Source organism: Melopsittacus undulatus, chromosome 5 (genome assembly GCF_012275295.1).
Source record: "Melopsittacus undulatus isolate bMelUnd1 chromosome 5, bMelUnd1.mat.Z, whole genome shotgun sequence".
NCBI classification, from domain to species: domain Eukaryota; kingdom Metazoa; phylum Chordata; class Aves; order Psittaciformes; family Psittaculidae; genus Melopsittacus; species Melopsittacus undulatus.
Window position 1 is genome coordinate 55,238,344 of NC_047531.1, and position 27,753 is coordinate 55,266,096.

General features: G+C 43.9%; 1 protein-coding gene across 1 annotated transcript in view; it reads left to right on the forward strand.

The window, feature by feature from the left end:
* The first annotated feature begins 943 nt into the window (after positions 1 to 943).
* TMTC1 (transmembrane O-mannosyltransferase targeting cadherins 1) overlaps positions 944 to 27,753 on the forward strand; it is a 145,526-nt gene continuing 118,716 nt past the window's right edge. The window contains exons 1-5 of the mRNA XM_034063247.1: positions 944 to 1,081; positions 13,046 to 13,223; positions 14,943 to 15,016; positions 16,154 to 16,330; positions 18,236 to 18,442. Of these exons, the coding sequence (XP_033919138.1) occupies positions 1,026 to 1,081; positions 13,046 to 13,223; positions 14,943 to 15,016; positions 16,154 to 16,330; positions 18,236 to 18,442 (692 nt within the window). The 5' untranslated portion in view covers positions 944 to 1,025. The remainder of the gene's footprint in view (positions 1,082 to 13,045; positions 13,224 to 14,942; positions 15,017 to 16,153; positions 16,331 to 18,235; positions 18,443 to 27,753) is intronic.

The window sequence follows — 27,753 nt, forward strand, 5'->3', positions numbered from 1 at the left end:
GAAGAGTGACAGTTTGTGGACGAAAGCAGAGCATAATCCACAAGTCCATTGCCCCAAAAGACTTCTCCCCAGCATAAAGCAGTGGGGGACTGCTTGGCACAGATGATGCTGCAGCCTGGATGCTGTGGGGTAGTGTGGATGGTGGGGTGAAAGTAGTGTGGGTGGTGTGGAGCACTGTGGATGCAGTGGAGCAATGTGGATGTTAAGGAGCAGTTTAGATGCCGTGCAGCCGGCTGGGACGTTCCCACTGCCCAGGTAAGCATGGCCCACGGGGAAGCTGCTCCTGGAGCGACTGTCTGTGGAGGGGGAGGCCCGCGGGGGCATGGAGGATGCAGTGGCACCAGGGCAGCCTTGCACCTTCCTCCCGCGAGTGACAGGGGGACCCGCTGCACCGCTCCCAGCCCCGCAGCCCATGCCGCCCGCAGGGAGGACGGCCTCGCGTGGCTGCTGCCGTGCCGTGTGCGGGGCCACCCCGGGCAGAGCCCACCCCGCCAACGGGATGAGGTGGCGGCGGCAGCGGGGTGACAGCGCGGCAAGGAGCATGCGTGCGGGAGGGGGGGGTGAGGGGGAGGAGGAGGAAGAGGAGGAGGAGGAGGGATGGCGCGGGGAGGCGGCCGCTGTTTATGTGCAGCCGGGCAGGCTGCGCCTCGGCAGAGAGCGAGTGGCCGGCGGCGGTCCCGCTGCCCGCCCCACGCCATGCGGGTCCCGCTGCTTCCCCGCGCCGCGGCGGCAGCGGGGCAGGGGCAGCCAGCGCGGCGCCCCGCGCCATGGTGACGGGCTCGGCGCTGGGATCCCGCAGCCGGGACCGAGCCGCGCCACCCCGCTACTCGTCCCCGTCGGCGGGCGGGCGGCGCGGCGGGGCGGCGGCGGCGGCGGTGCTGGCGGGGCTGTGCGCTCTCTGCTACGGCAATTCCCTGCGGGGCGAGTTCGTGCACGACGATGTCTGGGCCATCGTGAACAACCCCGACGTGCGGGCGGCCACCCCCGTGGCTGCCGCCTTCGCCAACGACTTCTGGGGCAAGCGGATGGCCGAGAACACCAGCCACAAGTCCTACCGCCCCCTCTGCGTCCTCACCTTCAAGTAAGTGCCTGCCGCTGGACCCGCAGCGGCACGGCTCATCCCCTCCGTCTCTCGGCCCCTCTCCCGGGGCGAGTCGGGTAGCGGGCGGAGGAAGGCGGCCAGTACCGGGTGGGGTAAAGCGGGACACCCCCCCACCTCCCCCCGCCCCCCCCATCCCCTTACCAGCACCCTCGCCTCTGGTCCCGCATCCTCGGCTTCGTGATTCAGCATTTCTGCCCGGAGCTGTACGGGACGGGGGATGCCCCGGAGGGGGAAAGGGGCCGCGGCCCGGCCCGGTGGAACTTAACTGGAGAAAGGGAATGATGAGGAGCCGCTCCGGCGGAGCCTGGCGATGTCCCGGCAAGTTCCCCATTTCACTCTCAGTTTGGGAACAGGTGGTGACTCTTCCCCAGGCTGCCGACGGTAAAAGGGAAATTTCGGAAAGCTCTTTTTTTTTCCTGGGAAGTGTGTTCAGACTGAATTCCCCGTGAGTTCCTCCTCCGCTGCTGTATCTCCGGTACTTTTTTCTCTGCAATTGAAAGATCATGCCAGAAACTTCGCCGGTGCTGTTTTGAAGCAGACCCCCAGTTATCTGTACCTTTCTTTTTTAACGCTAAGCGAAGGGATCTGCTCCATGTACCGCGCCGGGGCTGGCAGCAAGCTTCTCCTGGCAGCCTCGGATCTCCCCCCCAACCTCGTCTGCCTCAGACGTTCCCTGCCTGGTGCAGAGCTGATGAGGAGGGACTGTGCCTTCACAGGAATAAAGAGAAGTTGAGTAGCGGCAAAGTAACTGACAGTTAGGAAAATCCAGGCAGCTCTCTTTCCCCTAGGAGGATAATTTGTACCAGACCAGCTTAGTTACAGTTCCTACAGTTTGCCATACTTTCCTTTAGCTTGTTCTCTTCTTATTTATTCTAATCAAACAAATTATAGTGAGTATTTACCGTGTTTTAGGATTTAAAAACAATACTGGTGTTTGCAGGGAGCTGTGCTGAAGAACTAGTGTAGCTGGGCAGCATTTAGCACTGGGTCTTGTTTGTAGGTGATGGATAGGTGCTCATTACAAACCTATGGCAGGCATAAGGAACTATGTAGACCATATAGTAAGCATGCCAGGAGGAGGTGTCACTGGAAACTGGTTGACTCTGCTAATTTAGTAACTGTTCATTAAAATACCTGATTCATAAATAGCATTTAATGAACTATGTGAAAAATGCGTGTTTCTGTGAGGCAAGAGCAGTTCTGGGGAATGCAGCATCCCTTCAGCACTCCCACGGAGTGCTTGCCACCCTTCAGTTGTAAGGATGGGCTCAGAGCCAAGAGCCATCAGTATCGGCTATCAGGGAAGCAGTGCTGGGTGGGCACAGGGTGGCATATCCACAGTAAAGCAAGACTGAACTGCACAGACCTTTGTAAACTCGCTTGTTTAGGGCATGTTTTGTACCTGCTGCTCAAAGGAGCTCTGGGCAGGTTTCTGTGGAGAGCAAAGGGGATGTAGGCAACCACGGGCAGAGCTGGCTTTGTGGACACAGAGTACCTTCTCCATCGGGTGTCCAGCCAAACTGTTGCAGCTGGGGGAGCTGTCTGACTAACCCAGCAATGCACTGAGGGGCAGGGGATATAATTTCAGGGGTGGGTGAACGTGCATGTATCACCACTGACCATGCTGTGTGCAGTATTGGTGCTGGGCTTAGCCTCCTAGATTGGGTTGCAGGGTTGAGATTACATTATGGTAATTAGCAAAAGAATCTTAGACTTTAATAATGGAACAGAAACTAAATGCTTTGGTTCCCATTTACATGTCTTGACTCTGAATTGGCTTTGCCTTTGCTATCCAAAGGGGTGTGTGTATAAAGTGCTGCCTCCATCTAGTCCTTTTCAAAGATCAGTGAGACTTAATTTTGAGAGCAAGTTTTCAGCCTTAAGTGCTTATAATAACCATAAAATAAGACATAGGGTCAAAGGCAGAATCACTCATTCAATGCTTGGCATTGCGTTTAGAATAGGGAAGGAATAGCTTACTTTCCCTGGCTGCAGAAGATTATTTCCAGCACATCCCAAATATCCTTCCAGCCCTCCAGTTTCCACATTCTTCTCATTTCATTTCTATCAGTAGGGTGTCACAGGAAGATATTGAGACCTGGGTGGAGTGGATCCTCCAAACCCAGTGCTTCCAAAGAGACTGCAAGGAGCTTTTGCCATGCAACACTGAGCCTGTGGTTGAGCTGTGCTTTGCCTGCCAGAGCCATCCACCCCTGCCTTGTCCAGCAGGAGGCTGCTGGTTGCTCACTGTCCTCCTGCAGAAGGAAAAAGGATTTACCTGATGCTTGTAAAGTGCTCTGCAGAAATGGACTTTTAACACAATGGAAATGAATATTATTTGTTAATATTTCTGTTAGGATTTAACAGAGGATTAGTTATCAAGTATCCACTTAGGATACTTGAGAAAACAGGATCTTGCTGAAGAAGGGAAGTGGGGGGTGGTGATGGTGGAGGTGGTTGTGGTGGTGTATTCTGGTCTCTTTATTTTTTGTTATTTACTTGTTCGTTTTTTTGTTGGGTTTTTTTGTGCTAATTTGGTCAAATCCAAGGCATTTTAATAGTAGTGTGATTCTTCATACCTGCCCACTGGTTCTGCATCTCTTGCATGAAACTTTCATCTGGAAAGGCTTGTTTTGGGTCTTGCTGTACTAACATTAAAATCTGGGAGATCTCCAAACTGTATGTACAGAACAGATGTGAAGGGTGGGCTGAGATTTTCATCTACAGATCCATCAATCTATGGAAACTTTGTCTTGCTGTCTTTTCTGTCCTTCATGACTGTGAAAGTAAAAGGAAGGACTCGTGATGCCCAGTAGACTTCTCATAAGGCTGAACATATCCTACATATATCCTATGTATTCCTGAAATTATCTCAATTAAAGAAATTTACCACCTGTTTGTCAGACAAATCTTAAGCAGACGTTACTGAAATTCTGTAACAGTAGTGCAGTGTCCCTGACAAACTGGGTATCTTCAGTGACAGCTCTCCTTCCAGTAACTAATGCTGTGGAGCCAAAGAGTGAAAAGAGCTCAAGTATTTGGCATTATTCACACTGGGTCCATCAAGTATGAATGATCAGAGGAAAATAAGAGTGGCCCCTGTTACTGGAACCATTGAGCAAACTGAAGATATTCTCAGAGCTTCTGCATTGTTTTGTGTGGGTTAACATCAGAAGGGGGATTAAAAAAGCCTGCACATGGCCTGTTGAATTAAATAATGTTTGCTTTGTGTCTTTGAACGTCTCACCTTTTTTCTTGACTTCAGTAGAGTAAGGGGGTCTTAAAACTAGTTGGTTCAGAAACATTCCTATTTTAAGCTGGTAGCTGTTAGGTGACAGGTCTAGGACAACTCCTCATCTGCACAGGAGCCGAGATGGTGGGTGATGATTTTGCTTGGTCCTTATGAAAAACTTACTTAACTCTCTCCTCCAGTTGCTGTCACTCAGGGAATGTTTACCTGCACCCATTTTCTTCTCCAAGAAGTGATTCAGTATACTTCTTTCTAAAGAAGGTGGCTTTTTGGACTCAGGATATACACTATTTCTTGGTGTCTTCCCTGTAAAATCTTAAGAAGAGTGGAAAAAAAAAGAACTGCCAGTTCTGTAATTCACCCAGGATTTTATATTTAAACTGGGTGCTTTCTGTCTTACACCTTGTCTCCACTAACAGAAGTTCAGTGAATCATTTATTCTCTCAGTACCACTTAAGTTATTCCTCGGTTCCAGTGGTTTCACAAAACTGTTTCTCAACTGTTGAAGCAGAAGGTGCAATCCTCAGTGCTGTCTCCCTCCCTCTTGCTCTTCTTGTCTGCCAAATCCCCATTTAGATGGATTTTCAGCCCAGAAACAAACAGGTGATGGAAGTTTGGTATAGTCACCAACACAGCAGACTTAGCCTGAAGGTGTGCAGTGGTAGGAAAGGGTGAGAACGGAGCCTTTTGAAGAACCCTAGTGCCAAGATTTGAAGACTCTTAATCAGAGATCAGGTTTTGCAGGTGGTTGAGAAAAGACTGGTGGTGGCAGGTCTAGGTCATGTAGCCATGACAGACTCATGAGGATGAAGCATGTCCTCATGAAGGAAGGAGGGAAGCACGGCAGGTAAGGGGTCTTCCTTCAAAGAGGTGGAAGTGACTGTTCACCGGGAATGTGCTTGGCTCAGTGGGAAGGGTGTAAGAGTGTCTATCCCAGATGCCTCTGGGTAGTTCTGGTGGCCCAGGAGGAGAGGAGCTGGGGGAGACAAGGGGAATGCTACTCTCCACTGGAGAAGGCATAGACACAGAGTTTGTGTGTGCACAGCGCCATGCTGCTAGTACTGTGGCTGGAAAAAATGGGAAAAAGGTAAATCAAAAAGCCCAGGCTGTGCTCAGCTGCTGACTGCAGAGCTGTTGACCTTCCAGGCCTGCCCACTGAGGCTGCTAGCCAGTGATGGCTTGGCTACATACCTGCCTAGGAAGTAAACGGGACCCTTCAGCAGCAGTTCAGTGTTCTGTATCGGCAGCAAATGCCTAATGTAAGACTACCAGGGGCTTCACACCAAAGCCTTCAATGACTGCAGGCTTGGGTTAGGTGTAAATACATAGCCAAAGAGAGAATTAATTCAATAATTCACTGCCAACCTTCTGATGTAGCTGCTTACAGCTGATCCTTCTGTCTTTTCAGCTGTATCAATGGCACAAGTTTCAAGGACAGGGAGCTTAAGAAAACCTAAACAAGCCAGGGAAGAAAAGAAGACCTTAGATTTTATTTGTTCTTGATTTAATGTTATATTACAGCTTGACATCACAGAGTAATGTAGTGGAGCTATAATGTGTCAGGCTAAATACACAGTGCATGAGTATTTTCTTAGCTCTACATCTATAATAGGGCAATATCACAACATCTAAGATTGTGTCAGTATTTCTCCTGTACAGCATAGTCTAATATTTCTAGCTATAGCAATCACCCTCCATACTGATACTGTGATACCTGCCATGAAATTGATATAGTACTGGTGTAGCCATGCTGGGTGAGGGGGAGTTTGTGAAGAGAGGTGATTGGTTTTTTTAGACTAGTTTTGTTATAGTTGGAATATACATACACATTTCTAGGCATATAAGCTTTTCTTCTGACCCAGAGCAGAGTGCCTTTCTGCCATTTCCCATCTGAAGGGGGCACATGTGCCTCAAAGCTTGGTTTTTCCCAGTTCCAGGTGCACTGAATTCCTTTTCCCTCTTGAACGTAATCTTCATGTCTGGTGTCTGATGGTTTTGGTTGTAAGTTTGGGCTGTGTTTCTCTAGGGAGGGCAGCAGGGTTGCTTGCACTCACTGGAAGGAGGAGAGGATTCCTGGGGAGGGCTGGGGGAAGCTCCCTGCCTAGGGAAGGAGGACACAGACCTCCTTGCAGCCAAGCGCAGAGGTGAGGATTTGCCCAGGAGCAGAGCTCTGTACAAAACATGTAGGACTTCTGCCTAGTCACAACACTTTCTCAGTCCATAATACTCAATGAAATTTGTCTGTCTCTGGAATTAAAAGCCTTTTACTATGAGGAGTTCACTAAAATGTCTGGGCAGATTCTGCTGAAAGATCTGTCTGTGGTGAATCCAGACACGCCTGTGTTTGCTGCTTGCCTCAGTGGTGTTTTGTCTCTATTTAACACCTACCAGTTCCTGGGGATTTTCTCTCATTCAGCATCCTACTCCTTCTGTACTAATGTCACCCTTAATTTTCTTTTGTCACCTTTTACTTAAAAAGAGCTTTTGACCAACCTTCTTCCCCACAGGAGCATCCCTGTCAATACTCTTTAGAATCCATGAAAATAAAGTACTCCAGCTGCTGCTGGTTAGCTAAAGGCATTTTTCTACATTTACTTGCTCTCTTTCTGACTGCTTTCCTGGGCTTTCTCATTTGTTGTCTCTCAGATTTAAAGAAAATAAAAGAAAGCATTGTTCTCTTTTCACTCTCTATATTATGGCTTTTTTTCTTCTTTGCCTCTGTATAAACCGAAGTGGCACTTCCTTCATGGTCTGCAGCTTGAGCTGAAAGGTTGCCAGTTATTTCAAATTTGGTGGGAAACTCTTGCACCCAGTTTGAAAATACTGTCTTCATTATACCTACTAACTTAAGACTAGGTTTCTGCTTTGTTTTCTCTTCTTGATGAGTGACTGCAGCTTGGCTCTTCATCGCATCCCTTTCTTTCTCTCTGCTCTTGGAAGAGGATTGCTTGATGGCTGCTGAAGTGTTTCATGAGATGCTTGCTTTCTTCAGTACATCGCTCTTGCTAAGATGCTACTCAAGCATAATTATGAAGACAAACTCTCTTTTGTTCAATATCTAGGTAAAATGACACCTGTTTTATCAATTTGTCAATTGCTGTCATCTGGCTGGTTTTTAATTCTTCAAGGCTGTTTGTGGAGACACATCTAAAACTATGTGAATGATGCCTTCAGTATTCTCAGCACAGCAATGATCATCAAGCCACACTTTCTAGTATTCCACTAGGAATTTCTGCCCTGGCATGTTTGCTGCTTCCAAGATGCTGCTACTTCCCAGTCTAATTGTGATTTCTGTTTTCTTTTCCTTGCCCTACTGGAAAGCAATAACCTGCTTTGAATGCCAGTGCTTAACTAGTGCTCTTGTAAATGATGACTGCTGTGCTCTAAGGGAGTTGCTATAGCTTGGGAATTGGTATGGCCTCTGTCTTCTCACCCATCCCCGTTATAGCAAATCAAGTAACAAACTATTTAAGCCTTATTGTCCATTTAATTCTGAGGCATTGTACTGAACTATGAAAATACTATTAGCACAAAGTGCTGTTGTGCTCTGATGGAAACTCCGCTGTGCTTGTGCTGCTCATTGCACAAGCAATGCTGCAAAGGGGGCTTATTTTCTTTTTGCTTCTACAGGTTTTTCATTAATCTTTGAGCAGTTTCCACATAGCTTTAACCATTATTACCACTGATGCAGCTGTACCATTTCTGGAGTGCAGATGCTCATTTTCCTGGCACAAAGTAGATGCATCTGTGGAGTTTATAAGGAGATTCCACCATGCACTGAAGTTGAGCATTAATTTGCATAAAGTTTGCCATATATATCATGCAATTCCAAAGGAAAAGGAAGATTGCAGGAAACTTAATCCATCCTTGTATGTTAGATTAATTTATATAAATCTGCATGTGAGCCTACCTCTATAAAAACTGTGGGGGTTTTATGAGGTGTGGGATGCTCTGAGACTTTCCATTAAGTGTTACTTGCTATAACAAATTACCATTATTATCCTGTGCATTTCTATTTCATAACATGATGTGGGTTTTGTTAGTCTTTTGAAAATAATAAAACAGATTAAACTAAACAAGAGCTGCCCAGGGATAATAACAAAGTCTATAAAAAGAGAAACTCTCCAATTATGGTTTACAATGTAATTAAACCATAAGAGGCCTTAAAAAAGGTTGAATGAGTCTTTGTGTGTGCCAGTGATTGAAAAGCACTATATTAGAGCCCGGAGGTGCTGGTGATTATATATGGTAACTAGATATGTATGGGATTTGTCTGTGAGCCTGTAATCTTGCAGCATAGATCCCTGTAGTTCTGGCTATGTGAGGATGAAGTCATTGAATCCCACTCAGTTTCCAGGCCCTCTGTACAGAGAATTGCTTACCCAGGAAGGTGTGTCCCTGCCTGATGACTTATATAGAGGACGAGTAAGTTCCTGTGGCTTGAGGGTAGCATGGTGCATGGTCTGGGCTCTGCACGTCACTCCCCAACCAAGGTGGCAGTGCTGGGGGGAGGGAGCATAAGTGGTTAACTAGGAATGCTGATAGGTGTTGCTTATACTTTTAAGAGCAAGCGTGATTTGGTTTCTTCTGGAGAGCTCTTTTACAAGCTTTACTCTGTGGACCTTCAACAGCTGGTACCTATGGAAGTCTGAGAGCAGAGCTGTGTAATTCCTTTTCCTAGAGTGGATGGTGGAGGAATGGAAAAGCTGCTGTAGGTGGCAAGGAAAACTACAACATTGTTCCTGGAAAACATCCATTAGCCTTAACAAATCAAGGGATTTCTGTATTAGGCATATGCCTCTTATTTTTGTATACCTCCTGCTTGGGCATGTAGCTTTGGCAGTGCTCTGTTGGCTGTTACATGCTGAACTGCGCATGCTGCAACACTTGGACACTAAGACCAGCGTTAGGACAAGAGGCTTAGCCCACTCTTTTGCCCCAGGGACTCTTCCAGTAGAGGTATTGAAGCAACTTAAAACTCTTCCTCTCCAAGTGTTTTGCAGGTGGCTCTCCTGAGGAAGAACCTCCTTGTCTGAGATGGTGGTGTTTCAGGTGTCTCCATTCCTAGGACCATGGTCACTTGGTTTATTCAGCCCCAGATCTGTACTATCTGCAAACACCTCTCTGGTTTGATGAGCAGTCAGTCCAAAAAACCTGGCCAGCCCAAACTATGTGCTCTCCTAGCTGTGAGATCTACCAAGGCCATACCCTGTGTCTTGCAAATTGTGCTTTAGCTCAGAGAGATGTTACGATCTTCATGGAGAAGCAGCTAAGGTCTTCCATCCCATACCATCCTGAAAATTAGAAATGATGGTAATGTTTGGTGTCTCTGGGGCTTGCGACTTAAAAGATGAAATAATTTCCCCAATTATGGGCCTGTTTAGATACGGAAATATATAGGCAACTCCTCCCTTCCAATGGAGTACAGTTGTTTCCTACCAGAGCTTCTGTTCATCAACATTATGTTGGATAAACACCACTTCTTACTTGATTTTGAGGTTCGTATCTCTGTTTTACTTCCTTTGTTTGCTGAGCTGGGTATGATTACTACATGACTCCATGATAATGCTGCTGGCAGTAAATAAAGACAAGTCTGAATCTCTGTAAGGATATTAAAGTTTAAGAAGGGAGAAGTCGTTTTTGATTTACTTATCTCCTCCTGCTCCCTTGCCCACCAGTTTCTTAATAGTTGCTCCACAATGGAGCAAATTTGGCTTCCCACATTAGGCTGCCTTTTTCTTCCCCATGGGTGAGTGTGCTGGGGAGCTTGTGACTTCGATTAGAGCTGTTTGGAGCTCCAGATATGCTCACCCGTTTGATGTGCAATAAATTCAAGCACTGCTAACGTTTCAAAATCATTCTGCTGGCATTGTTTCAGGACAAAAGACTGTTTCCTTCATTGCTGTGTGGCCTAATTTCTTATGACAAAGAGATTTAGCAGCAAAAAACACTGGTGTGAATATAGCACCTGTACACATTCACGTTTAGTATTCATGGACCACCAAAGATGATGTTTAAAGCATACACAGAGGCATGCTTGCAGTCAGATTCTGCTGTTCAATGGAAGGCTGAATACCATTGTGTTGTTATGTTTGTGTTTTGTTCTGCTTTTTTCCCCTTCTTTATTGTTTTAAGAATACACAGGGGAATAGCCAAGCTGTGAGGCTGCTTTTACTTAGCTGTTTTCAATAATTTACTGCAGGTAACTCACAGCTTATAAGCCTCATTGACTTGATGTTTGCCCAAAGAAGGGGCATGAAGAACATACCCTGACTTTGGGATAGGGACACCTATCCTGGGGGCAGGAATATCACCCTCTCAGAAGATTTCTCCCATGAGATTCTCCCTCTCTTGCCAGTAGACCTGTTTTGCAGGATGGGAAGTGATCAGACATGATCCATGGAGACTAATGGGAGATTTTTCCAGAGTACTGTCGGATATTGTGGATATAGTGATTGGTCCTTACAACTTGGCCAAATAAACAGAATCATAGAATAGTTTGGGCTGGAAGGGACCTTCAAAGCTCATGTAGTCAAACCCTCCTGCAAATGAGCAGGGACATCTTCAACTAGATCAGGTTGCTCAGAGCCACATCCAGCCTAGCCTTGAATGTCTCCAGGGATGGCATATCCACCACCTCTCTGAGCAACCTGTGCCAGTGCTTTGCTAAATGAGAATCTCTCACATTTTGATGCATGGGTTCACATCATGTGATAGCCTGAGCACTTCTTGCCTTCACTGTCCTCACCTGCCCACATCTGCTTTCTCCAGAAATGAGGTTGCCAGAGCACACTTTGGCATTTGAGTGACGACTGCACTTTACCCAGCTGATTTACAGCCAGAAATTGTTCATTTTTATAAAGATTGAGTCCTGCAGGTGGTCCCTACTATTGTACACATCTGCAGGAGCCTCTGAGTGGGAACTTTGTCTTCTTTGGGGAAGGGTGGCTCTATGTTTTCAGGGTGGCTCCTTGTTTTCAGCACACTGCAGGAACAAGATTAAGGCCTGGGGGTTCCCATATTTACATATTTACAGCTGAAACTCTGGCTGGATGTCTGTTACTGCCATTTACTGTGGTTTGTCATCCTGTGCTGGTAGAAATGAGGGAAAGTGATGTATGCTGCTGCCCTGAAGTGGCTTGCAGGAGAAATGGGGAAAAAAACAGAAAAAGCCCCAACTCTTCATGTATTCTTGAATCACACAGACTGATGTCTTGTCAAAATATAGCTGCATCAACTCATACTTCAAAGGGAAAGGTCACATCATGCTAAAATCTCACTTTTGCCAAACTCTCTGGGATTCAGCTATTGCTTCCATGAGCACTGGGACTGGGAGCAGAGTAGGAATGCACAAGTAAGACCCTTGGTCTGATAAAGTTGGATTGGCCTGGAAAATGCAGCACAGGACAGACAACACTCTGTTGCTTATGAGTAAGGAATGTAGAGAGTATTTATCAAAAGCATATGTTGTCTGGCCCCTTACAGACATACCACGCCTCCTCTGTCTTACAAAAAACCCTAAGGTGTTTGCATAGTAGCAACAGCTCAGTGGCCTTGCTGATGCATCATGCATGTCATGGGAGACCTGGAGTCTGTTAGTAACAACAGGGAGGATTGCTGACCCTTTAGCATGTTTACAGCAACATGCAAAATATTTAGACTGAGTCTTCTTTTCACTGCCTGTCTTGTTTTATTTTTTAATGTCCACTTACATTAGTGCTTCCAAATTCCTTGCTCATATATGGAGTCTTCCATAGATAGAGGCACCATGTGAATGTGTGTATGTATATATGTGTGGGTGTATATATACGTATTTGTCCAAATGTACAGATGCGGTTAATTGTAAAGAGAATTATCTTCAACTGCATGTAAGGCAAAGCCTGTCAGCAGCTGTTAAGCAAGCTGGCTGTAAGAAACAGTGACCAAAAAATGTGTTAATACACGCTGTCAAACAAATGTCATAACAGCTTGTTATGTTTTCCTTTTTTTTTCCACAGTCAACACAAATGATGAACCCCGTTTGTCTCACTGAATCGAGGGTGATGCTAGCTAACTTATCTTTACCATCAGTGTCCTTATCAAAGTGATGCTAGCGATTAGACCAGCTTGGTAGTGTAATCATGATGTCAGTAAAGCATTTAAATAAATGCTTAACCTTCAGTATGTGAAAATGTTTTGAAAATTAAATGGGAATAAATGCACCTGGAATGCCAAGCGGATGCTCCAGAGCCTTACCAAGTCCTTGTCTTAGCTGTTCCCAAGGAAAGGCATCTATTCTGTTGTAGAAAATAACTACCCATATTGTGAAGCTGTCACGTGGCTGTGACAACCACAGAAGGTGCCAACTGGGAAATAGGACAAGTGTTGTGTTTCTGATGTTGGCCGGTGTTCTTTGCTGCTAGGGAAGCACAGACCTTGTCTTACTGCAGTAAACTGTAGTGGGAGGGCACAAGCCTCTCCCATCTTGGTGCCAAGAAGGCTGCCAAATGAAACCATGTATTTAAAAAACTGGGGAAGTGGTTTCTCTTTAATCAGATAAACCAGAAGTTCAGAGCTATTTGCACTAATTAGTTTAATAGCACTTAAAAGACTGCAGATTAGGCAAAGAAAGCACTATTTACAGTATTTGAAATATGTCCTGCTATTACAAGACCTTTCCAGTCTAGTAATGGTTTCATTTTGTTTCCTTACAGATTAAACATATTGCTGGCTGGTATGAACCCCTTTTATTTCCACGCAGTGAATGTAATTTTACACTGTCTAGTGACTCTTGTGCTGATGTACACTTGTGACAAAGCTGTGTTCAAGGACTGTCGACTTGCTTTTGTCACGGCGCTGTTCTTTGCTGTGCATCCCATTCACACCGAGGCTGTAAGTATGTGACACACAAAAAATGGGTGACACAGAAGCTAAAGATAAATGTATACTTTAAAATATTTTTGTTTGTTTTTAAAGCAAGCTCTGAGTCATATAGATACGGCACTTGTGATTTTTTTTCTGTGGAGGAGGAAAGGTGAGAATATACTATGTTTAAAATCATTTGCAGGAGTCATTAAGAGAAAAAGCATATTCATACTTGCTATCTCTCTGCTCTGGCACTAAATCCTTATTGATGCTCCTAATCAGCGATGGTGGGAATATATGGACAGTCATTCAGATGATGAAAATGTTGAGTCTTCTGAAACCAAAGACCTCAGTGAGGCTGCGCTCTCCTGCTGGGACGTTGTTGCATGCCTTCAGTCATCTCCTATAGTCATCAATTTAAGGTAGAGAAAGTGAAGGGAGTATTAGTGCGTATACTGGAGGAGATGGCTCAGACTGAGGCGATGTGGCCCATGGATTGATTTGTATTGATTTCAATTGAAAGTTAGGAGTATCATCTTCAGTATGACTTGTTAGCTTAATAAATGTCATGGTAAGTTTACAGAGCAACAGCTCATATTGGACATTTTCCATTTCATTATAAGGAAACAGTTAATGACATAGTCACGCTAAAACTGCAGTCTGCTAGCGCTGGGAGGTACTTCTGTAGATAAAATGAGTCTTTGAGAAGGAAACGCTATGTCCAGCTACCCATACTTAAAAGAAACGCACTCATTAGCTGAGGTACCATTGATTGAGTGAGGTACACACGCTTTCATTACGAGCCCTTGTAAATGAGCGAGGGAAATGGCTGCTGCGGCTGAGAACTTCTAAGGAGAGATTACCTTAATAACAAAAAGCCATGAGCTTTACAGTTACTCCCTGTGCTGCTCTCGTGTGAACTAAGCAGCTAGGCTCCTTTTGATAACACAGCTTTATATTATGAGGGAGGTTTTAGAAGAGGCACTCTTTGAATTTATTTTTGTCTGGGTCAAAACTTAAAAAGATTAAAAAAAAATGCCAGAGCACTGAATATGGCTTAATTATGTAATCTCAAAAGAGGCGAGACTTCAAAGGGCTTTTATTGGCTTTATGGGCAATTTTTAGATCTTTGTGAAACAGAATATTGAAATAGTTTGTCCAGAAAGTGTTTATGCATTCTTCTTCGGTATTCCCTTTCTGATAAAAAGATTTGGTTAATTAATGTGTAGAAAAAACTCCCATAAACTCAGATTGTTAAGAAAGAGAATAAATTGCATATCACTGCATAGCTTATTGGTGATAAAGTTCATTCAGATATGAATTATTAACTCACTTCTATATAATAGGTCTTCTCCAAAGAGTTGCTCTTTCATGAGTGTTTTCCTTTAACAAATCTCAGTTCTGGGAGTTGGATGTGTTTCTCATTTGAGCCTTATTATACAAAATTAAAACATAACCCTAAAATTGGCATTTCTCTCTGCAACTTTATTAATATTTTAATAAGAAATTAAAGAATGACTGAACTGTTGGTTTACTCATTTATTTTGCCAAGTGAGAAATGCAGTAGACAAAACTGAGCATATTCTAGGCTAACCAAGTGACATTTCACTATGTTGAGGGAGGATAACACTGGAAGATAGAAAGCTTAAAATAGTAGCAGTTAGCATGGATCATTGAAATGCTCACTGAATGCACATGCCTTTTTATAGATGTGCCTTTATACCTGTGTGTCTCTTTTCCTTTCAGGTAACAGGTATAGTAGGCAGAGCCGATGTTCTAGCCTGCCTACTCTTTCTGTTGGCTTTTCTCTCCTATAATAGGTATGAATCCTTGCTATTGGTTGTGATAATATGAGTTACTGTAGTCAGAGGAGACAAAGGGGTAACCTGTCATTTTTTGATTGCTAGTAGAGGCACTTCTCTCAGCACTACTACATGGAAGGGCCTCGGCCCCTGTTTTCAGCCATGGTGCCAAATAAATGATGCTTATGAGAACATTATAAACAGAAAAAGAGAAGTCAGTTTTTTAAGGTCCCCTCTTCCATTGATGTTACAGCTGAGCATACACTAGAGGAGGGCCTGTAGGGCTAAAAAATGGTAAAGAAATATATTCAACTAAGGTCAATATTCCATGTGTAGAGCGAAGAAAGGACACATGGCTGCCTTTGAAATACATGCTGTGACCCTGAAATACATGGTCGTAAAGAGTTAAGGGTTGCATCTAGACATTATTTACCCTTTTCAGATGAACATTTGGCACCATTTGCTGGTCCATGCCCTAAAACTGTGACTGAACAAGTATAGATAAAGAATAGCTTTACCTGGATGGGGTTTCTGCCCCTTTTCCATTGTTACTTCATTTAGGAATAGCACTATCTTGTGGTCACGTGGAAAAACTGCTTATATCCCTCTTGGGCTGTTTGCAGTGCTGTTTTCATCAGAAGGTTACAAAGCCATAAAACTGGCAGTGACCCTGCAGGAATCTGCCTGTGTGATTTTGATGCTTCTTCCCCTTTCTGCAGGCTTGCTGCCCAGTCTACTAATGATTAGGACACATCTGTGGCTCAGGGGGGTGTGGGTGGGATGGAGGAATTTTTGCTTACATAGTACATTTTGTCACATAAGGAGAATTAAGTATGTGTGTTCTAGATGATGGAAAGCAGGTGTTTTTCTGCCCTTTCTGTCTCTGCACTTACTCTGCCTTCCTCTGTTTCTTCCAGCTTGTCTTTTTTCCCTTCTCTGCTCACATTCTTGGTGCACCTCTCAATATTTGTGTTTTCCCTTCCTGTCCGGTGTCTAAACCCTTCCTCATTTATCAGTGAACAGTGTAGATTGTTTGTGTCACTGATTACCAGCATCTTAAGAAATTAAGGAAAAAGTGTGTCAGTATTTGTGTAAATGTAGTAAACAGGAAAATAACAGGAAAGTTAAAATATTTACATCAAATCTATTTTTCAGGAGTGTGGATCAGCTTTATGTTGGGGAACATTTCCCTCCCACTGCCTCCCCATTCTTTTTGCTGCTTAGTTTATTCCTTGGGACATGTGCAATGCTGGTGAAAGAAACTGGAGTCACTGTGTTTGGTGTGTGCTTGGTTTATGACTTCTTTTCCCTCTCCTGCAATGGACTCAAGCTGTAAGTAACTCGCTGTGCTTTTCAGATGTTGCCACCTGTGTGTGCAAAATATATATGATTACAGACAGCACTGTGGGAGATGGACTTGCCCCACTGAATTCAATGGCACACATTTGACAAGTCTTTAGGGGTGGAGGTTGTTACTCTATTGCTGCCTGGTAACTTTTGCTGGGTAGATAGAGCAGATGTGAAGAACTGATCTCTAAAATGCTCAATTCACTCTGGCAAGACTAGCACCTGTTTTTTTTTTCTATGGGAGTTCTGAGTGAAACATCAACATCTTCCAATTTCTTTGGCTCACCTCCTTCCAGTTACAATGTCTGCTTGATTATTTAGCCATAATGTCATAGTTTTAGAATATCATATGATGTTTAGTAGCAAAATCAGGTTTGATCCTTTCTGTCCTTACAGAATGGAAAAAGAGGGAAAATATTCAGCCAGTTCTGGAATGACTGGAATAATTAACAGCTCTCAGAAGTCAGTGGAGAAAAATCAAATACTTTGAAGTTTGTATCCCTCACCCACTTAGTGTCACAAATAACTGCTATTCTGTATCTCCATTAAAAGCCTTTTGTTTGATAGAAGCTGTTTTTTATCCATTTCTCTCCAAACCCATACCTGGTGCAGATCTGTTCATGAGCAAACATAAAAGCTTACTGCCACTGAGAATGGGAGGTCTTGCTCTTGCCATTACCTCTTAAGGTCCCAACGGGGCTGCCCCACAGGCTCCGGAGCCTGTCACACCCCTGTGTTGAGCTAGTGTATCTAGGCTATAAAAAAGGACACTGAATTTGTGTTTCTGCAGTAGTAATTAAATCAGCTTCCAGAAGGGTCTGGGGAGTACCAGAGTTGTCACAATGTGAAAGCAGCATATGCAGGGAGGAGAAGAGGGATTCTCATTCTCCTCTTTCAGGAGCATCCTGTCTTCCTACCCATTTCAGCTCTTCCTCTAGATCCTAATGGGGAATGGACCACTTTCAGTCTCCTGTGCCTTCCCTCAGCTCTCTAGCAGCAATAGCAATGAGAGTGCAGGTACAGTGGATTGGCAGAGGACTTCTATTTTGACCAGATAAGTAATTCATAACAGTGTAACTGGTGAGCAAGCAGCCAGCGAGCAGTTTTCTGGGGACTGACAGCAGGCATGCTTGTTGACATTTGCATTTACAGTCTGCCAGGCACGCTCCAGGAGCTGCCTGGCTAAAGGTAACACAAATGTCAATTAAGTGGGGGAAAATCTGTACTTTCCTCCTCCTCCCTCCTCTCATCTCCTCCCTATAGGTTCACATTCCAGTGGCCTATCCAGGTTATTTCTTTGCTTCAGTGGCATCCAGTTGCCCAGGTATGGCAGTTATTTAGCATGCAGAAATGAAGCTTTGTAGTCCAGGTGTGCTGCATTCTCATATTTGCTCTGGTTTTCTGTCTGTTTTTGGTGCTCAGGATCTGATAACTTTTTTAGGGGCAGAAAACCAGCATTCTTCCACATGCTGCTAAAACTCACCTCCTCCTGCTCCTTCCCCCAACCTGGACAGATTTGTTTTCTGTTTAAAAGAGGCAAAACACACAATTATTTTCTGCATCAAAAAATTAGAAATATCACCATATTCTTCCTTACAGTGCTTCCCATCTTACCAGCGGACCAGAGAACAACTTGATACAAGAGTGCTCATCTTCTGTTGCTGTCAGATCTCTTCTGATAGACCTAGTTAGGAACTAATAAATCCTGTCCTCCCAGCATGCAAAGACTTTGTATTTTGGATTAAATAAACTGACACCTGTTGTAGTTAGATGCCATGTTGTGCTGTTTTCATAATGCTCAACCTTTTGATGAGTACATCAGAAAAATAAAAACCCTTAAATCCTTTTATTCCCCTTTTCCCCTCTTTTTTTCTATGCATGCATTACCAGGAGAAACGGGGGGATCCACCACAGACCTGTGCAGCAATCAGCAGCTTCTCCCTCTGCCTCACTGCCGGTCCCCCCAGCTGGTCGGGAGAACGGGAAGCATCGCTTTGCTCACCGGGGCACCTGGAGCTCCTGCCACCCGGCATCACCTGAGGAGCAGCGGAGCAGTGGCCTTTCTGTGCCCAGCAAAGCCATGTGGGCCATTCGGAGGTACTGCTGGCTGCCTGCTGCTGGGTTGTGGTTTAGTTTGTAGCCGATCCTATGTTAAAATGGTTTATCCATTTTTGGTTAACTTTGGATTACCCATTTTTATCCTGAAATCTGCTGCAGTTTTTCTTGTGCTACTGGAGAGGGAAGAGAGGGGAAGGTGGAAGGAAAGTTGAGGAAAGAAAGAGGATGGAATTGCAAAGGGTATGTCTTCTGCTTGGGAAGAAGAAAATATCTGAGGACTGTCCATGTCCTGAGACTTTCTATCCTAGTACAATACTACGCAATGCTCCTTTTCCCAGCTTCTCCACCCAGAAGGCCAAAGCTCTAATGCTGGTTTGAATGTGAAGAGGAGACATATGTGCATGTATACAATAATGTCTGAAGTGAGTGCAGTGTAAGCAGCGTATTATGTGATATTATGTGATACACATGTCTGTAGGTATGATTTGTGCACATGGATGTACATACATGTATGTGTGGATGCATATCTATGTATATATATGAAAGTAGTATATATGATAGCCACTTCTGCTTTATACTTAAGAATGTGCATGTAATGGTGAGAGCCAGGCTTGAGCAGTAACAGGATTTTCACTGGTCACATCCAGCAGTTCTTGGCATGATCACTGGGGAAGGCAGGAATCCAGGGCCACACTCTGGCATGGGACCAGCGCTTGGCGCCCTTCTCCCTGTGGAACTGCGCAGAGTTAGTAAGAGCATTTGAGGTGGTGTGACTCAGCAGCCACCCCATGGATGTGTGTCAGAGCGTGGGGGGGGTGTTCTTTTAACATTGACTTTTGTACAGTCTCCCTGGTAGCCCTTGTCCGGCTTGTCCTTTGTTGCCAACTACAAAACAGTCACAGTATGATTTCATTAGAGACCTGTAATAACAAATTGCCCTGCACTACCTATTCCTTGGAGAAAGTGTTTTGTTCCTTAAATAGATCAGGAAGATAAATCAGTTCTCTGATCACTTAATGGTTGGCACCTGAACAGGCCCCATGCAACACTGCTGAAATCTGGAAAAGGGAGTGTTTTATTCCCACATAGCACCCCTCATTAATCAGTTCAGTAGGAGCTGTTTGTTTGTTGTTGTTTGTGTTGGGTTATCTTGTAAATAATCTTGCTGCATCAGTAGTGATGACATTTAAGCATTACACAGGATCTGTAGCTTCTCATATCAGAGTCTGGTTTCTTTTTTTCTCCAGATTAAATGGTTCAACCCACTTGAGAGCTTCTGCCCTGCATGTGTTTTGTTTGATTGGTCTGACTTGGGCATGGTTGGATTCTGCTTTTAACAAGGAAGGGAGTGGCTTTGGTCCAGTTACCTCTCAGTGTGGGAATCTGTGACACAAAAATAGTACCAAAGTTGAGGCTTTTTGGAGTGGGTAAGTGCTGGCTGCTGCAGCACGGAGGCTTTTCTGGCTGTTGGGAACAGCTTCTAAAATTGTTTGTTCGAATTCACTCTCCTGTATCCCAAACGTTCCACACAACTGGAAAGCATGGGTCACCCTGGTAACTTCTGGTAACTGGTAACTTCTGATATGCCAGGCCAGAATAGGCTGTACAAAAGTCTCCTTTGACATTTTGCCTCTAAAGTTTAGGATCTGGTGGGGAGGAGTAGCATGATGCTGTTGCAGCTGCTGTTTGCTCTCTCCATGTTTCTCTCAATGCTTCTCATTGATATTTTCATTTGTTTCCATTTGTTTCTCCTGTCTTACTTCATCTTCTTGTTCCTTGTTTCTTTTACCCCTGTTTCTTTCTTTCTTCCTACTGCTCCTTTCCCCTCTCCTTTGCTTTGTACTCTTTCCAGACACCCTCGCTCTGCCGCTGCTTTTGGGAACATCTCTTTCTTACACCATTGGGAAAGCCTCTGGTTTTCCAGCTTCAGCAGAGGCTGCAGAAGTTGTGTTGGAGAGGCTGTGCACGTGGGATGCCTTCAGAGGAGCTCATCCATGCTGCCAACTGGCATTTGCTTTTCGGCAGCTGCCTCTTTGAGTGTTGTGAAGGATTTCTGCACATGGCAAATCTAGCTCTGCATGTACATAGCTGCTTTCTTTTTTGAAAGGGTCTCTCATGGTGCAAGCTGCTCAGCTTCTCTTTTCAAGTGACTGACTGTGTACAGCACACTTGCAACAACCTGTTTGATGATGGTTCGCTCTGGGATGCCCAAAGTAGAGCTGGCTTGGTCCCAGTGGCTGAGAGGGAAGCCTGTTGCCAGACATTTGTATGAGAGTTGTGCCTGAGAGCCTTGGGAGAAAGCCTGGGATGGGTTAATGGATGCTGCACACTGCTGGCAACCTTCTTTGCTAGTTTTTGCCTTGCTCTGAATTCCTCTTTCCTCTGAAGGCTTAGAGGATAACTTCTTGTTGCATGGAAAGACAGCCTCTTAGTGCCTGAGCACTCTGACCAGTGCCTGCTTGTCTAATGTCAGTGGCTGCTAGTCACTATAAAAAAACTAAATATGCTGCTACAGCATTTGTAATTCCAAGAGATCTTCTCAGTTCACAATCACATGGAACATGCTTGCAGTCATATGGAACAGCAAGATTAAATGTATTGCAGCTCACTGACTCTCAAAATGATGTTCACCTCACATAGAGGTCTATGACCACTACTTCATCTGATTGCAGCCTTCTTAATTCCATTTGCTGACTCCTCTCATAGGATAGATTAAAACAGTTGAAATACACCGTACACTGTCTTTAGTGCTATTGGCAGATTATATGATATGAAGTAGGAAGCGCTCAAGGCAATTGCTCTATTAAAATACAATCCATCTTTTCTAAAGTAAATTCTTGCTATAGATGAAAAAAGGTAGAAGGAGAAAAATTGAAGTCACTGTCTAATCCACAGAATTAATTGCACAATTTCTCCTCTGTGATTGATGTTTCTCTGATTCATGTAGGTCTTTTCTGTGGCAAAAGGGGGGGGGGGAAAGATTTTAAGTATTTCAAAAACTCCAAAATTGGAGGGCAGATTGGGTGCAGTGCAGTAGCTGCTGATACCTTATCTAGTGCACCAGGTTGCTAGTTGTAAGGTCTTCATTGCAATATAATAGTTGTGCACTGTTTAATAGGTACTTTTAAGTACTTGTGATCAATTACATTTCTATTTAATAATAATTTATTACATATCTTGCTACTAAAGCTAACTGAAAAATGAAGGAAAATGTAGTGGGGGAGTTAAGAGAATCAGTCTAATTAGTAGCAACTGGAGTTAGTTATGTAAATTCTTATTACAGAATGATTTCTGTTCTTTATTGTCACTTGCTCATCAGCTATTCAGTAAATGTGGGTGTTACAGTCCTGGATGCCTTCAGGAGTCTGGATGAAATTGGAGGTTTTATCACCATGATTTATTGTAGTTTTGGAGGATGCTGGCATATACACTGAAACAGGGTAGCTAGGATCAATTACGAGTTAGATCTGTCTCCCTGAATTTTAAGACCTGAAAGAGACTTGTGACAGCATGTGTACTTCTGTATGACACAAATGGAGAAGTGCAGGCAGGAACTTACATGTCAAGCTTGTATTTCTGTTTGGGCCAAGGCCAGACCTTTAGTGTTTTCACAGTGATGGTACAGTATACATATATGTGTCCTATTAAAAAGCATTATCAGTGCCAACCCTTCACTGCTCACCATAGTGGTACTTTGTCAGATCCATGAATACGTTAAAACAAGTTGTCCCAGTCCTTTGTGCAAGTTGTGTCTGTAGTTATTGTCACTCATTCTCTTTTTCATGATTTGTTGAAACCATGGAAAACAGAGATCTGGTTTTTAAATTTTTTTCTTTTACTATTTTTAATTCCAAGGCTGCATAGAATTGTAGTCATGCCGTCTCATAAATGCCTCATGCTCAGCATTGCTAAATGCTGTCCTGCCTGTGGATACCCTCATACCACCTAATCACCCTGATGGTTTTGAGCTTTGAACAATGATCCTATGGTCAGCCCACAGTCTAAGCTTCTTGAAAAACAAGACTCCTTAATAGCTTGGATACATCTGAAACTGAAATGTGTTTATCTTTGGTGATCTAAAACCTGATTTTTACTGCATCTGCTGGTGGTGATTTAGCTGGTGAGACCATTCCTTTAGAATGGACAAGTAGACTGGTGTTAAGGACTGCCATTTTCCTCATACATGAGCTGTTATATCAGATTTTTGTGGTGGTTTAGTTTTGGTTTGTTTTGTTTTTTTTTTTTCCCCAGCTGACAGAATGAGAGAAGAAGCAGGTGTACTTGGAGCTGTGCTCAACATCATCACTTTAGATCTGCGTATGTGCAGAAGAGAATGAGGGAGCTCACTACTTGTTAGCACTGTGGGATCCAGGCACAAAACCCCATTGATCCAAAATTCAATTAAATCCTTCAGGCTAAAGCAGGGATAAGTATGATCTGATGACTAAACAGGCAGCAATGTTCCTTTCTTTTGCAGTAACAGGGGAAGGAAAATGGAAATGCTTTGCAGAATGTGGTGCATTCCAGGGATGGCTGTGCTGGCCCTGAGATTGACATACTATGGGGAAAAGCATGTTAAGGTCATAACATGCCTTCCCTGGGGCCCTACACAGCATGCAGCCGGTGTTTGAGCTGAAACAGACGCTGTTCTCCAATATGAAGGAAGAGCAGGAAGAGGGGATCAAAGTGTTGGCACACGTAACTTGTGACTATGTAGCAATTGCTTGGTGTTGATTTAGCTTTCCTCACTGAGTGCTTCTATTTCTAATTCTTGTGTAACAATGGGGTTTTTCTTAATTGATATGCCAGTGTAGCACTTTCCTGCTCTAACATGAAATTCCTGTTCAAAAAGCAGAGGTCTCAACTGCACTTTTTAATGCTTCCCCTTGCCATGCAGTGCAATGCTGGTTCCTAGATTCGTAACCAGTATATGCAAAATAGCATGACCAGTTTCCCAGATACAGGATTTAATGTGTGCAAACTTTACCTTTTCTTGAAGTTTAGAGGGAGCTTTGTAGAGGAAGGTGTGGCTCAGAATATGGAAACTGCCTGGGTTGTAGGAGTGTGAAGAAGACCCTTTCTGTAAGATGTGGCACAGCTTTGTTAAACTTCAGTAAGTTGTTCTTGGTAGCACTCACACACCGTGAAGGTCATTGGTGGCTGCATTTATAGGTAAAGTGCAGTAGTAAACAGCACTGCATGCTTATGAGAAAACACTAAGGTACCTATTATTAATGTTTTATTATGGTCAGGGGCAAACATACAACAAAAGAAAAACCTGGATACTCGTTGCTGACTTAAAAGGTCCTTGCTGTGCAACAGCAAAATAGCAAGGAAGGGATATAGGGCTTTGCACATGCCAGAACAATAGTTAGCAGAGAAATTCCAGGAGAGTTTGGGATTCAACCTGTGGTGGAAAAGGTCTGGGGGTCCAGCAGTCAAAATGATTTTCTTCTCTAGGAAAGCAAAACGAGTAACCTGGAGCATTAAGCACTGGAGCCAGCCTAGGCTTTGCCCTTCCTTCCTCTCTCACTGATGATCTCCAGAGGGCTGTGAGGTTTTGAACATAAAGGAGCAAGCTCCTGGTCTGTGATGCTCTGAGCAAAGGTTGGTGTTGGATTGCTTCCGTGTGAAAGGAGAGAAAAGGAAGTGCTGAATTGTCATGGGTCTTGGGCTGTTTTTTTTAGGGAATTGGTGTTTAAAATTGAACTGAGAACTGGACAACACAATTTTACTGCAGAAAACAAGTTGGGCTCTGAGTCCTAAGGCTTAGGAAGGCACAGCTTGTGCTGAAAGATGACAGATAGCTGTCATTGTTATCCTGATAACAGTGGGATGATGCTGCTATGATGTTGCAAGCTTTTGTTAATTGTAGCAGGTTTGCTAAGGCTCTGCCATTCTTTTATTCAGTAGGCTTAAGTTTTGAATGAAGCATGGCTCCCCTTGGTGAGGTGTATTGCAGAGGTGGATTTATCATGTGGTTTACTCTTCTCTGAACTTAGTTCTTTAGACCATTTTTTCCACAGTGAATCTGAGCAATAGCTCTGGCTACTGCTGTGTCTGTCATGTCTCCGTAGGAAATGCTTGCTAGCAATATGTGAATCTTATTCTCCTTCACCTGTAGTCAGTAATGACATTTATAGTCAGGCTGAGATGGTACCTGAGGCCGTCAGAAGACTCTGCTAGAGTCTACAAACATGGGAGAGGTGGGTACCTCTATCCTTAAGGCTTTGGATTCAGCCAAGGATTTACGTGCTCTGTCCTGTGTCTTCCAGAGAATCCTTGTGTAAACCTGGGAAGAGAATTACATCTCTCTGTTCCCATGGCATGTGCTGGAAGATGAAGCACAATAATGCACTCTTCTTTTCTACCTCTATATTTGTGACGTGGTGGTTGTTTTAAGACTCCACCCCCGAAAAGCCAAGGACTCACTGTTTTATGCATACCTGTGGCATTATGTGTCTCATCTTTGGAATCTGCAAGTGCTCTTTCAATGCAAGTAACTGAACTCATTGCTTCCTAACTAAAGTTCATTCAAAAAACAGCACTGCTTTGGTATGATGACTGATGTTGCATGCACACACAAAGACATGTTTAGACATCATTAGATGCAAAATTATGTACTCACCAGGTGAGAAAGGCCTGATTTGATTTTGGTCCTGTTATGTGTTTATATTATGACAAGTCTTTAATTATATTATCGCAAACATTTTTTTCTGCATGATTCCTGCTCTATTCATTGTCCAGAATGGATGGGGCTCAGCTAATAAGCAACCATTCAATATTTTGTTTCTTCCTTGTCCAGAGCATGGCCCCATGCACAATTTACTCCATATTATTCAAGTCCTGCTCTGAGACAGATTAAAACCATCTTGATAATTTCTCTGTGCATAAACTACCAAGTGCTGTTATTTCCTTGCAGTTTGTTGCCTTCAGTCTGTAATCTTTTAAAGTACTTTTGGCATAGTTTCTGGATGTGTAATTTCCTTGCTTTTCAAAACAAGTGGAGTGAATGGCCAGAAATTATGCAGTGGGGAGCCACATGGGTGTGAACAGTTGGGTTGAAAACTTTGGATCCAACCCATTGGCATCTGCCACTTAAGCAAGCAGACTAGCTTATGGCAGCAGTAGATTGAGCTCTAAAGGAGTTAGTATTAAGAGACAGAGGACTTTTTCCCTTAGATATTTGCTGACAGAGGAGGCACAATGACATCATGTTCCTTTCCAGACTTGGAGAAGAATAAGCCCCAACATGTGCAGCTTCTTCTAGAGGCCTCTTCCTTCCTCTCTCCCCATTTTGTTGTCCTGCCTTGTCTGCTCTAGCCTGCCCTCATATCTTCCCTTGTGCTCTTCTACTTAGTCATTTAATTGCTTCCAGTCATTGCCTCTCAGGCTTTGCCTTTTGGATCTTATGGCTTTCCTGAAAAGCTACTGTGTGATAAACTCCCTCTCCAAGGGTCCAGCCTATACTTTTGGCCCCCAGAGTCCTTGCCCAGCCAGTTCAGGGGCCTCCACCTATGATACTGTGTATCACATCCTCCATGTGCTTCCCACTCCCCCTATCTTATAGGTTCAGTCTCCTGCTGTGAGAGCTTTGCCCGACTATGGGGCAAGATCCTTCTTGGGTTTTCAAGCTATCTGGGCTTACTCTCGCTGCTTATTTGTTCCCTTCCTCTGCATGGGTTTCTGTTCCATGGGCTGCAAAGCCTGGTTTCTTTTTGACCTCTTTTTGACAGCTTTGGGGGTTCATCTCTCCTCCACCCTGTACCCAGCTTGTGCATTTTCCCTGTGCTTGCTGCATGGGTTTGAGGATGAGTGAGCCTGGAGAGCCAGGCAAAAGCCAGGAGCCTCTTCTGCTCAGGTGCTCAGCATGGCACTGGGCCACAGTTACTTGTACTCTTGGCTTATTTGTGTATGGAAATGAGAGCACTTGTGCACACTTGTTTGAACAGAAGAGGCGCAGTTTTAAATCTTACTTCCTCTGTTGGATTGTTATAGCTGCTATTCTGGACAGTTTTGGGGTTGTTTTTGTCCTGCAGTACAGAAAAACACCCCTTTCCCTATTTTTAAATCCTCTGAGAGGAAATGGACAGTAAATAATACCCCCATGACTATTAATACATGACAGTATTGAGAGGCCCTGTTTATTTCAGTAAGCAGCAAATAAACTGAAGTAGTTTGGCTTCCTGTACATTAAATGTCAGAAAATTGGGGGCAAAGCTGAGTATGATGTTTTTCTTAGGTGATGATGACTTAACATGTTTTATTTCTTTTTAGGGAAGACCTTTTAGCCTTTTAAAGATCCTTTAGACATTCATTTGGTCCATAAAGCTATGTTTTTGTGAATTCTTGAGTGGGAATTGTGCCTGGGACAAAGAACCACACTGTGCAAAACAGAATCAGGAGGGAAAGTTAATGGCTGCTTTTGTTTGGGTGTTTTTCCCCATCATCTGAAAGATGCTGATCACTTATTCATTCATGTGCAGAAGGAATGTTTTTGCCTCTCATTAATGAGAGTTGTGTTTAAGCCCTGCAGTTGCAGTCGCTTCATTGTATGTCGGCTTCTCTCTTCACTGTGTTGCTAATTGGAAATCCCCAATTTGTAGGTGCAGTCTTGTTTGTCCCAGAGCTGACTCACAGGAGACTCTGTTCATTCCTTTTACTTCACAGGACTGCCTTTTATTCACAGTTCATGACAGTCTCATTAAACCAGCGTTTGAAATAGCAGCATGCCCATGTTCATTGGCTTTCTCTGAAAGCCCTTTAAACCAGTGTCAGGGAATTAACAGCGGCTCAGAAACAGAAAACCCTTAATGGCTTGCCAGGTAATTTTCCTTGCAATAAATCTGGGTTAGTTTGACACAGAATGGTATTTCAGTCACCCAGGAAATAAAAAAAAGAACAAACCAACCACAAAACCTGAAGATAGATGATGATACCCATATTATTGCAGGTATTCCCCCAGAGCTGATCTAATTGAACAGTTTCTCTCTTACAGCTCTGACTTCCAGGTACATTTTTGGATATCTAGTGGAAAAGGGACATTTAGGCTGTTCTTAGGATTGAAGGATTCAGCTGTAACTACCTAACTCATGAACGATTTATAGTTTCCAAGCTGGTCTGTGTCTCCTCTGTAAACCTGATAATCGCAGCAAGTATTAAGAGAAGGCCAGCAAACTCTCAAGACTAAGTTATGTGGCTTTAGGTTTTCACAAGCTGACACAAGCAATCATTTGCTCATAACCATGAGGACACCAATCTTACTGAATGTGACTTTACGTGGGTAGTTCCAGTTGTGTGGTGAATGTTACTTTGTGTTTTGTTTTTTCTTTTTTCTGAGGTGAAGTAGC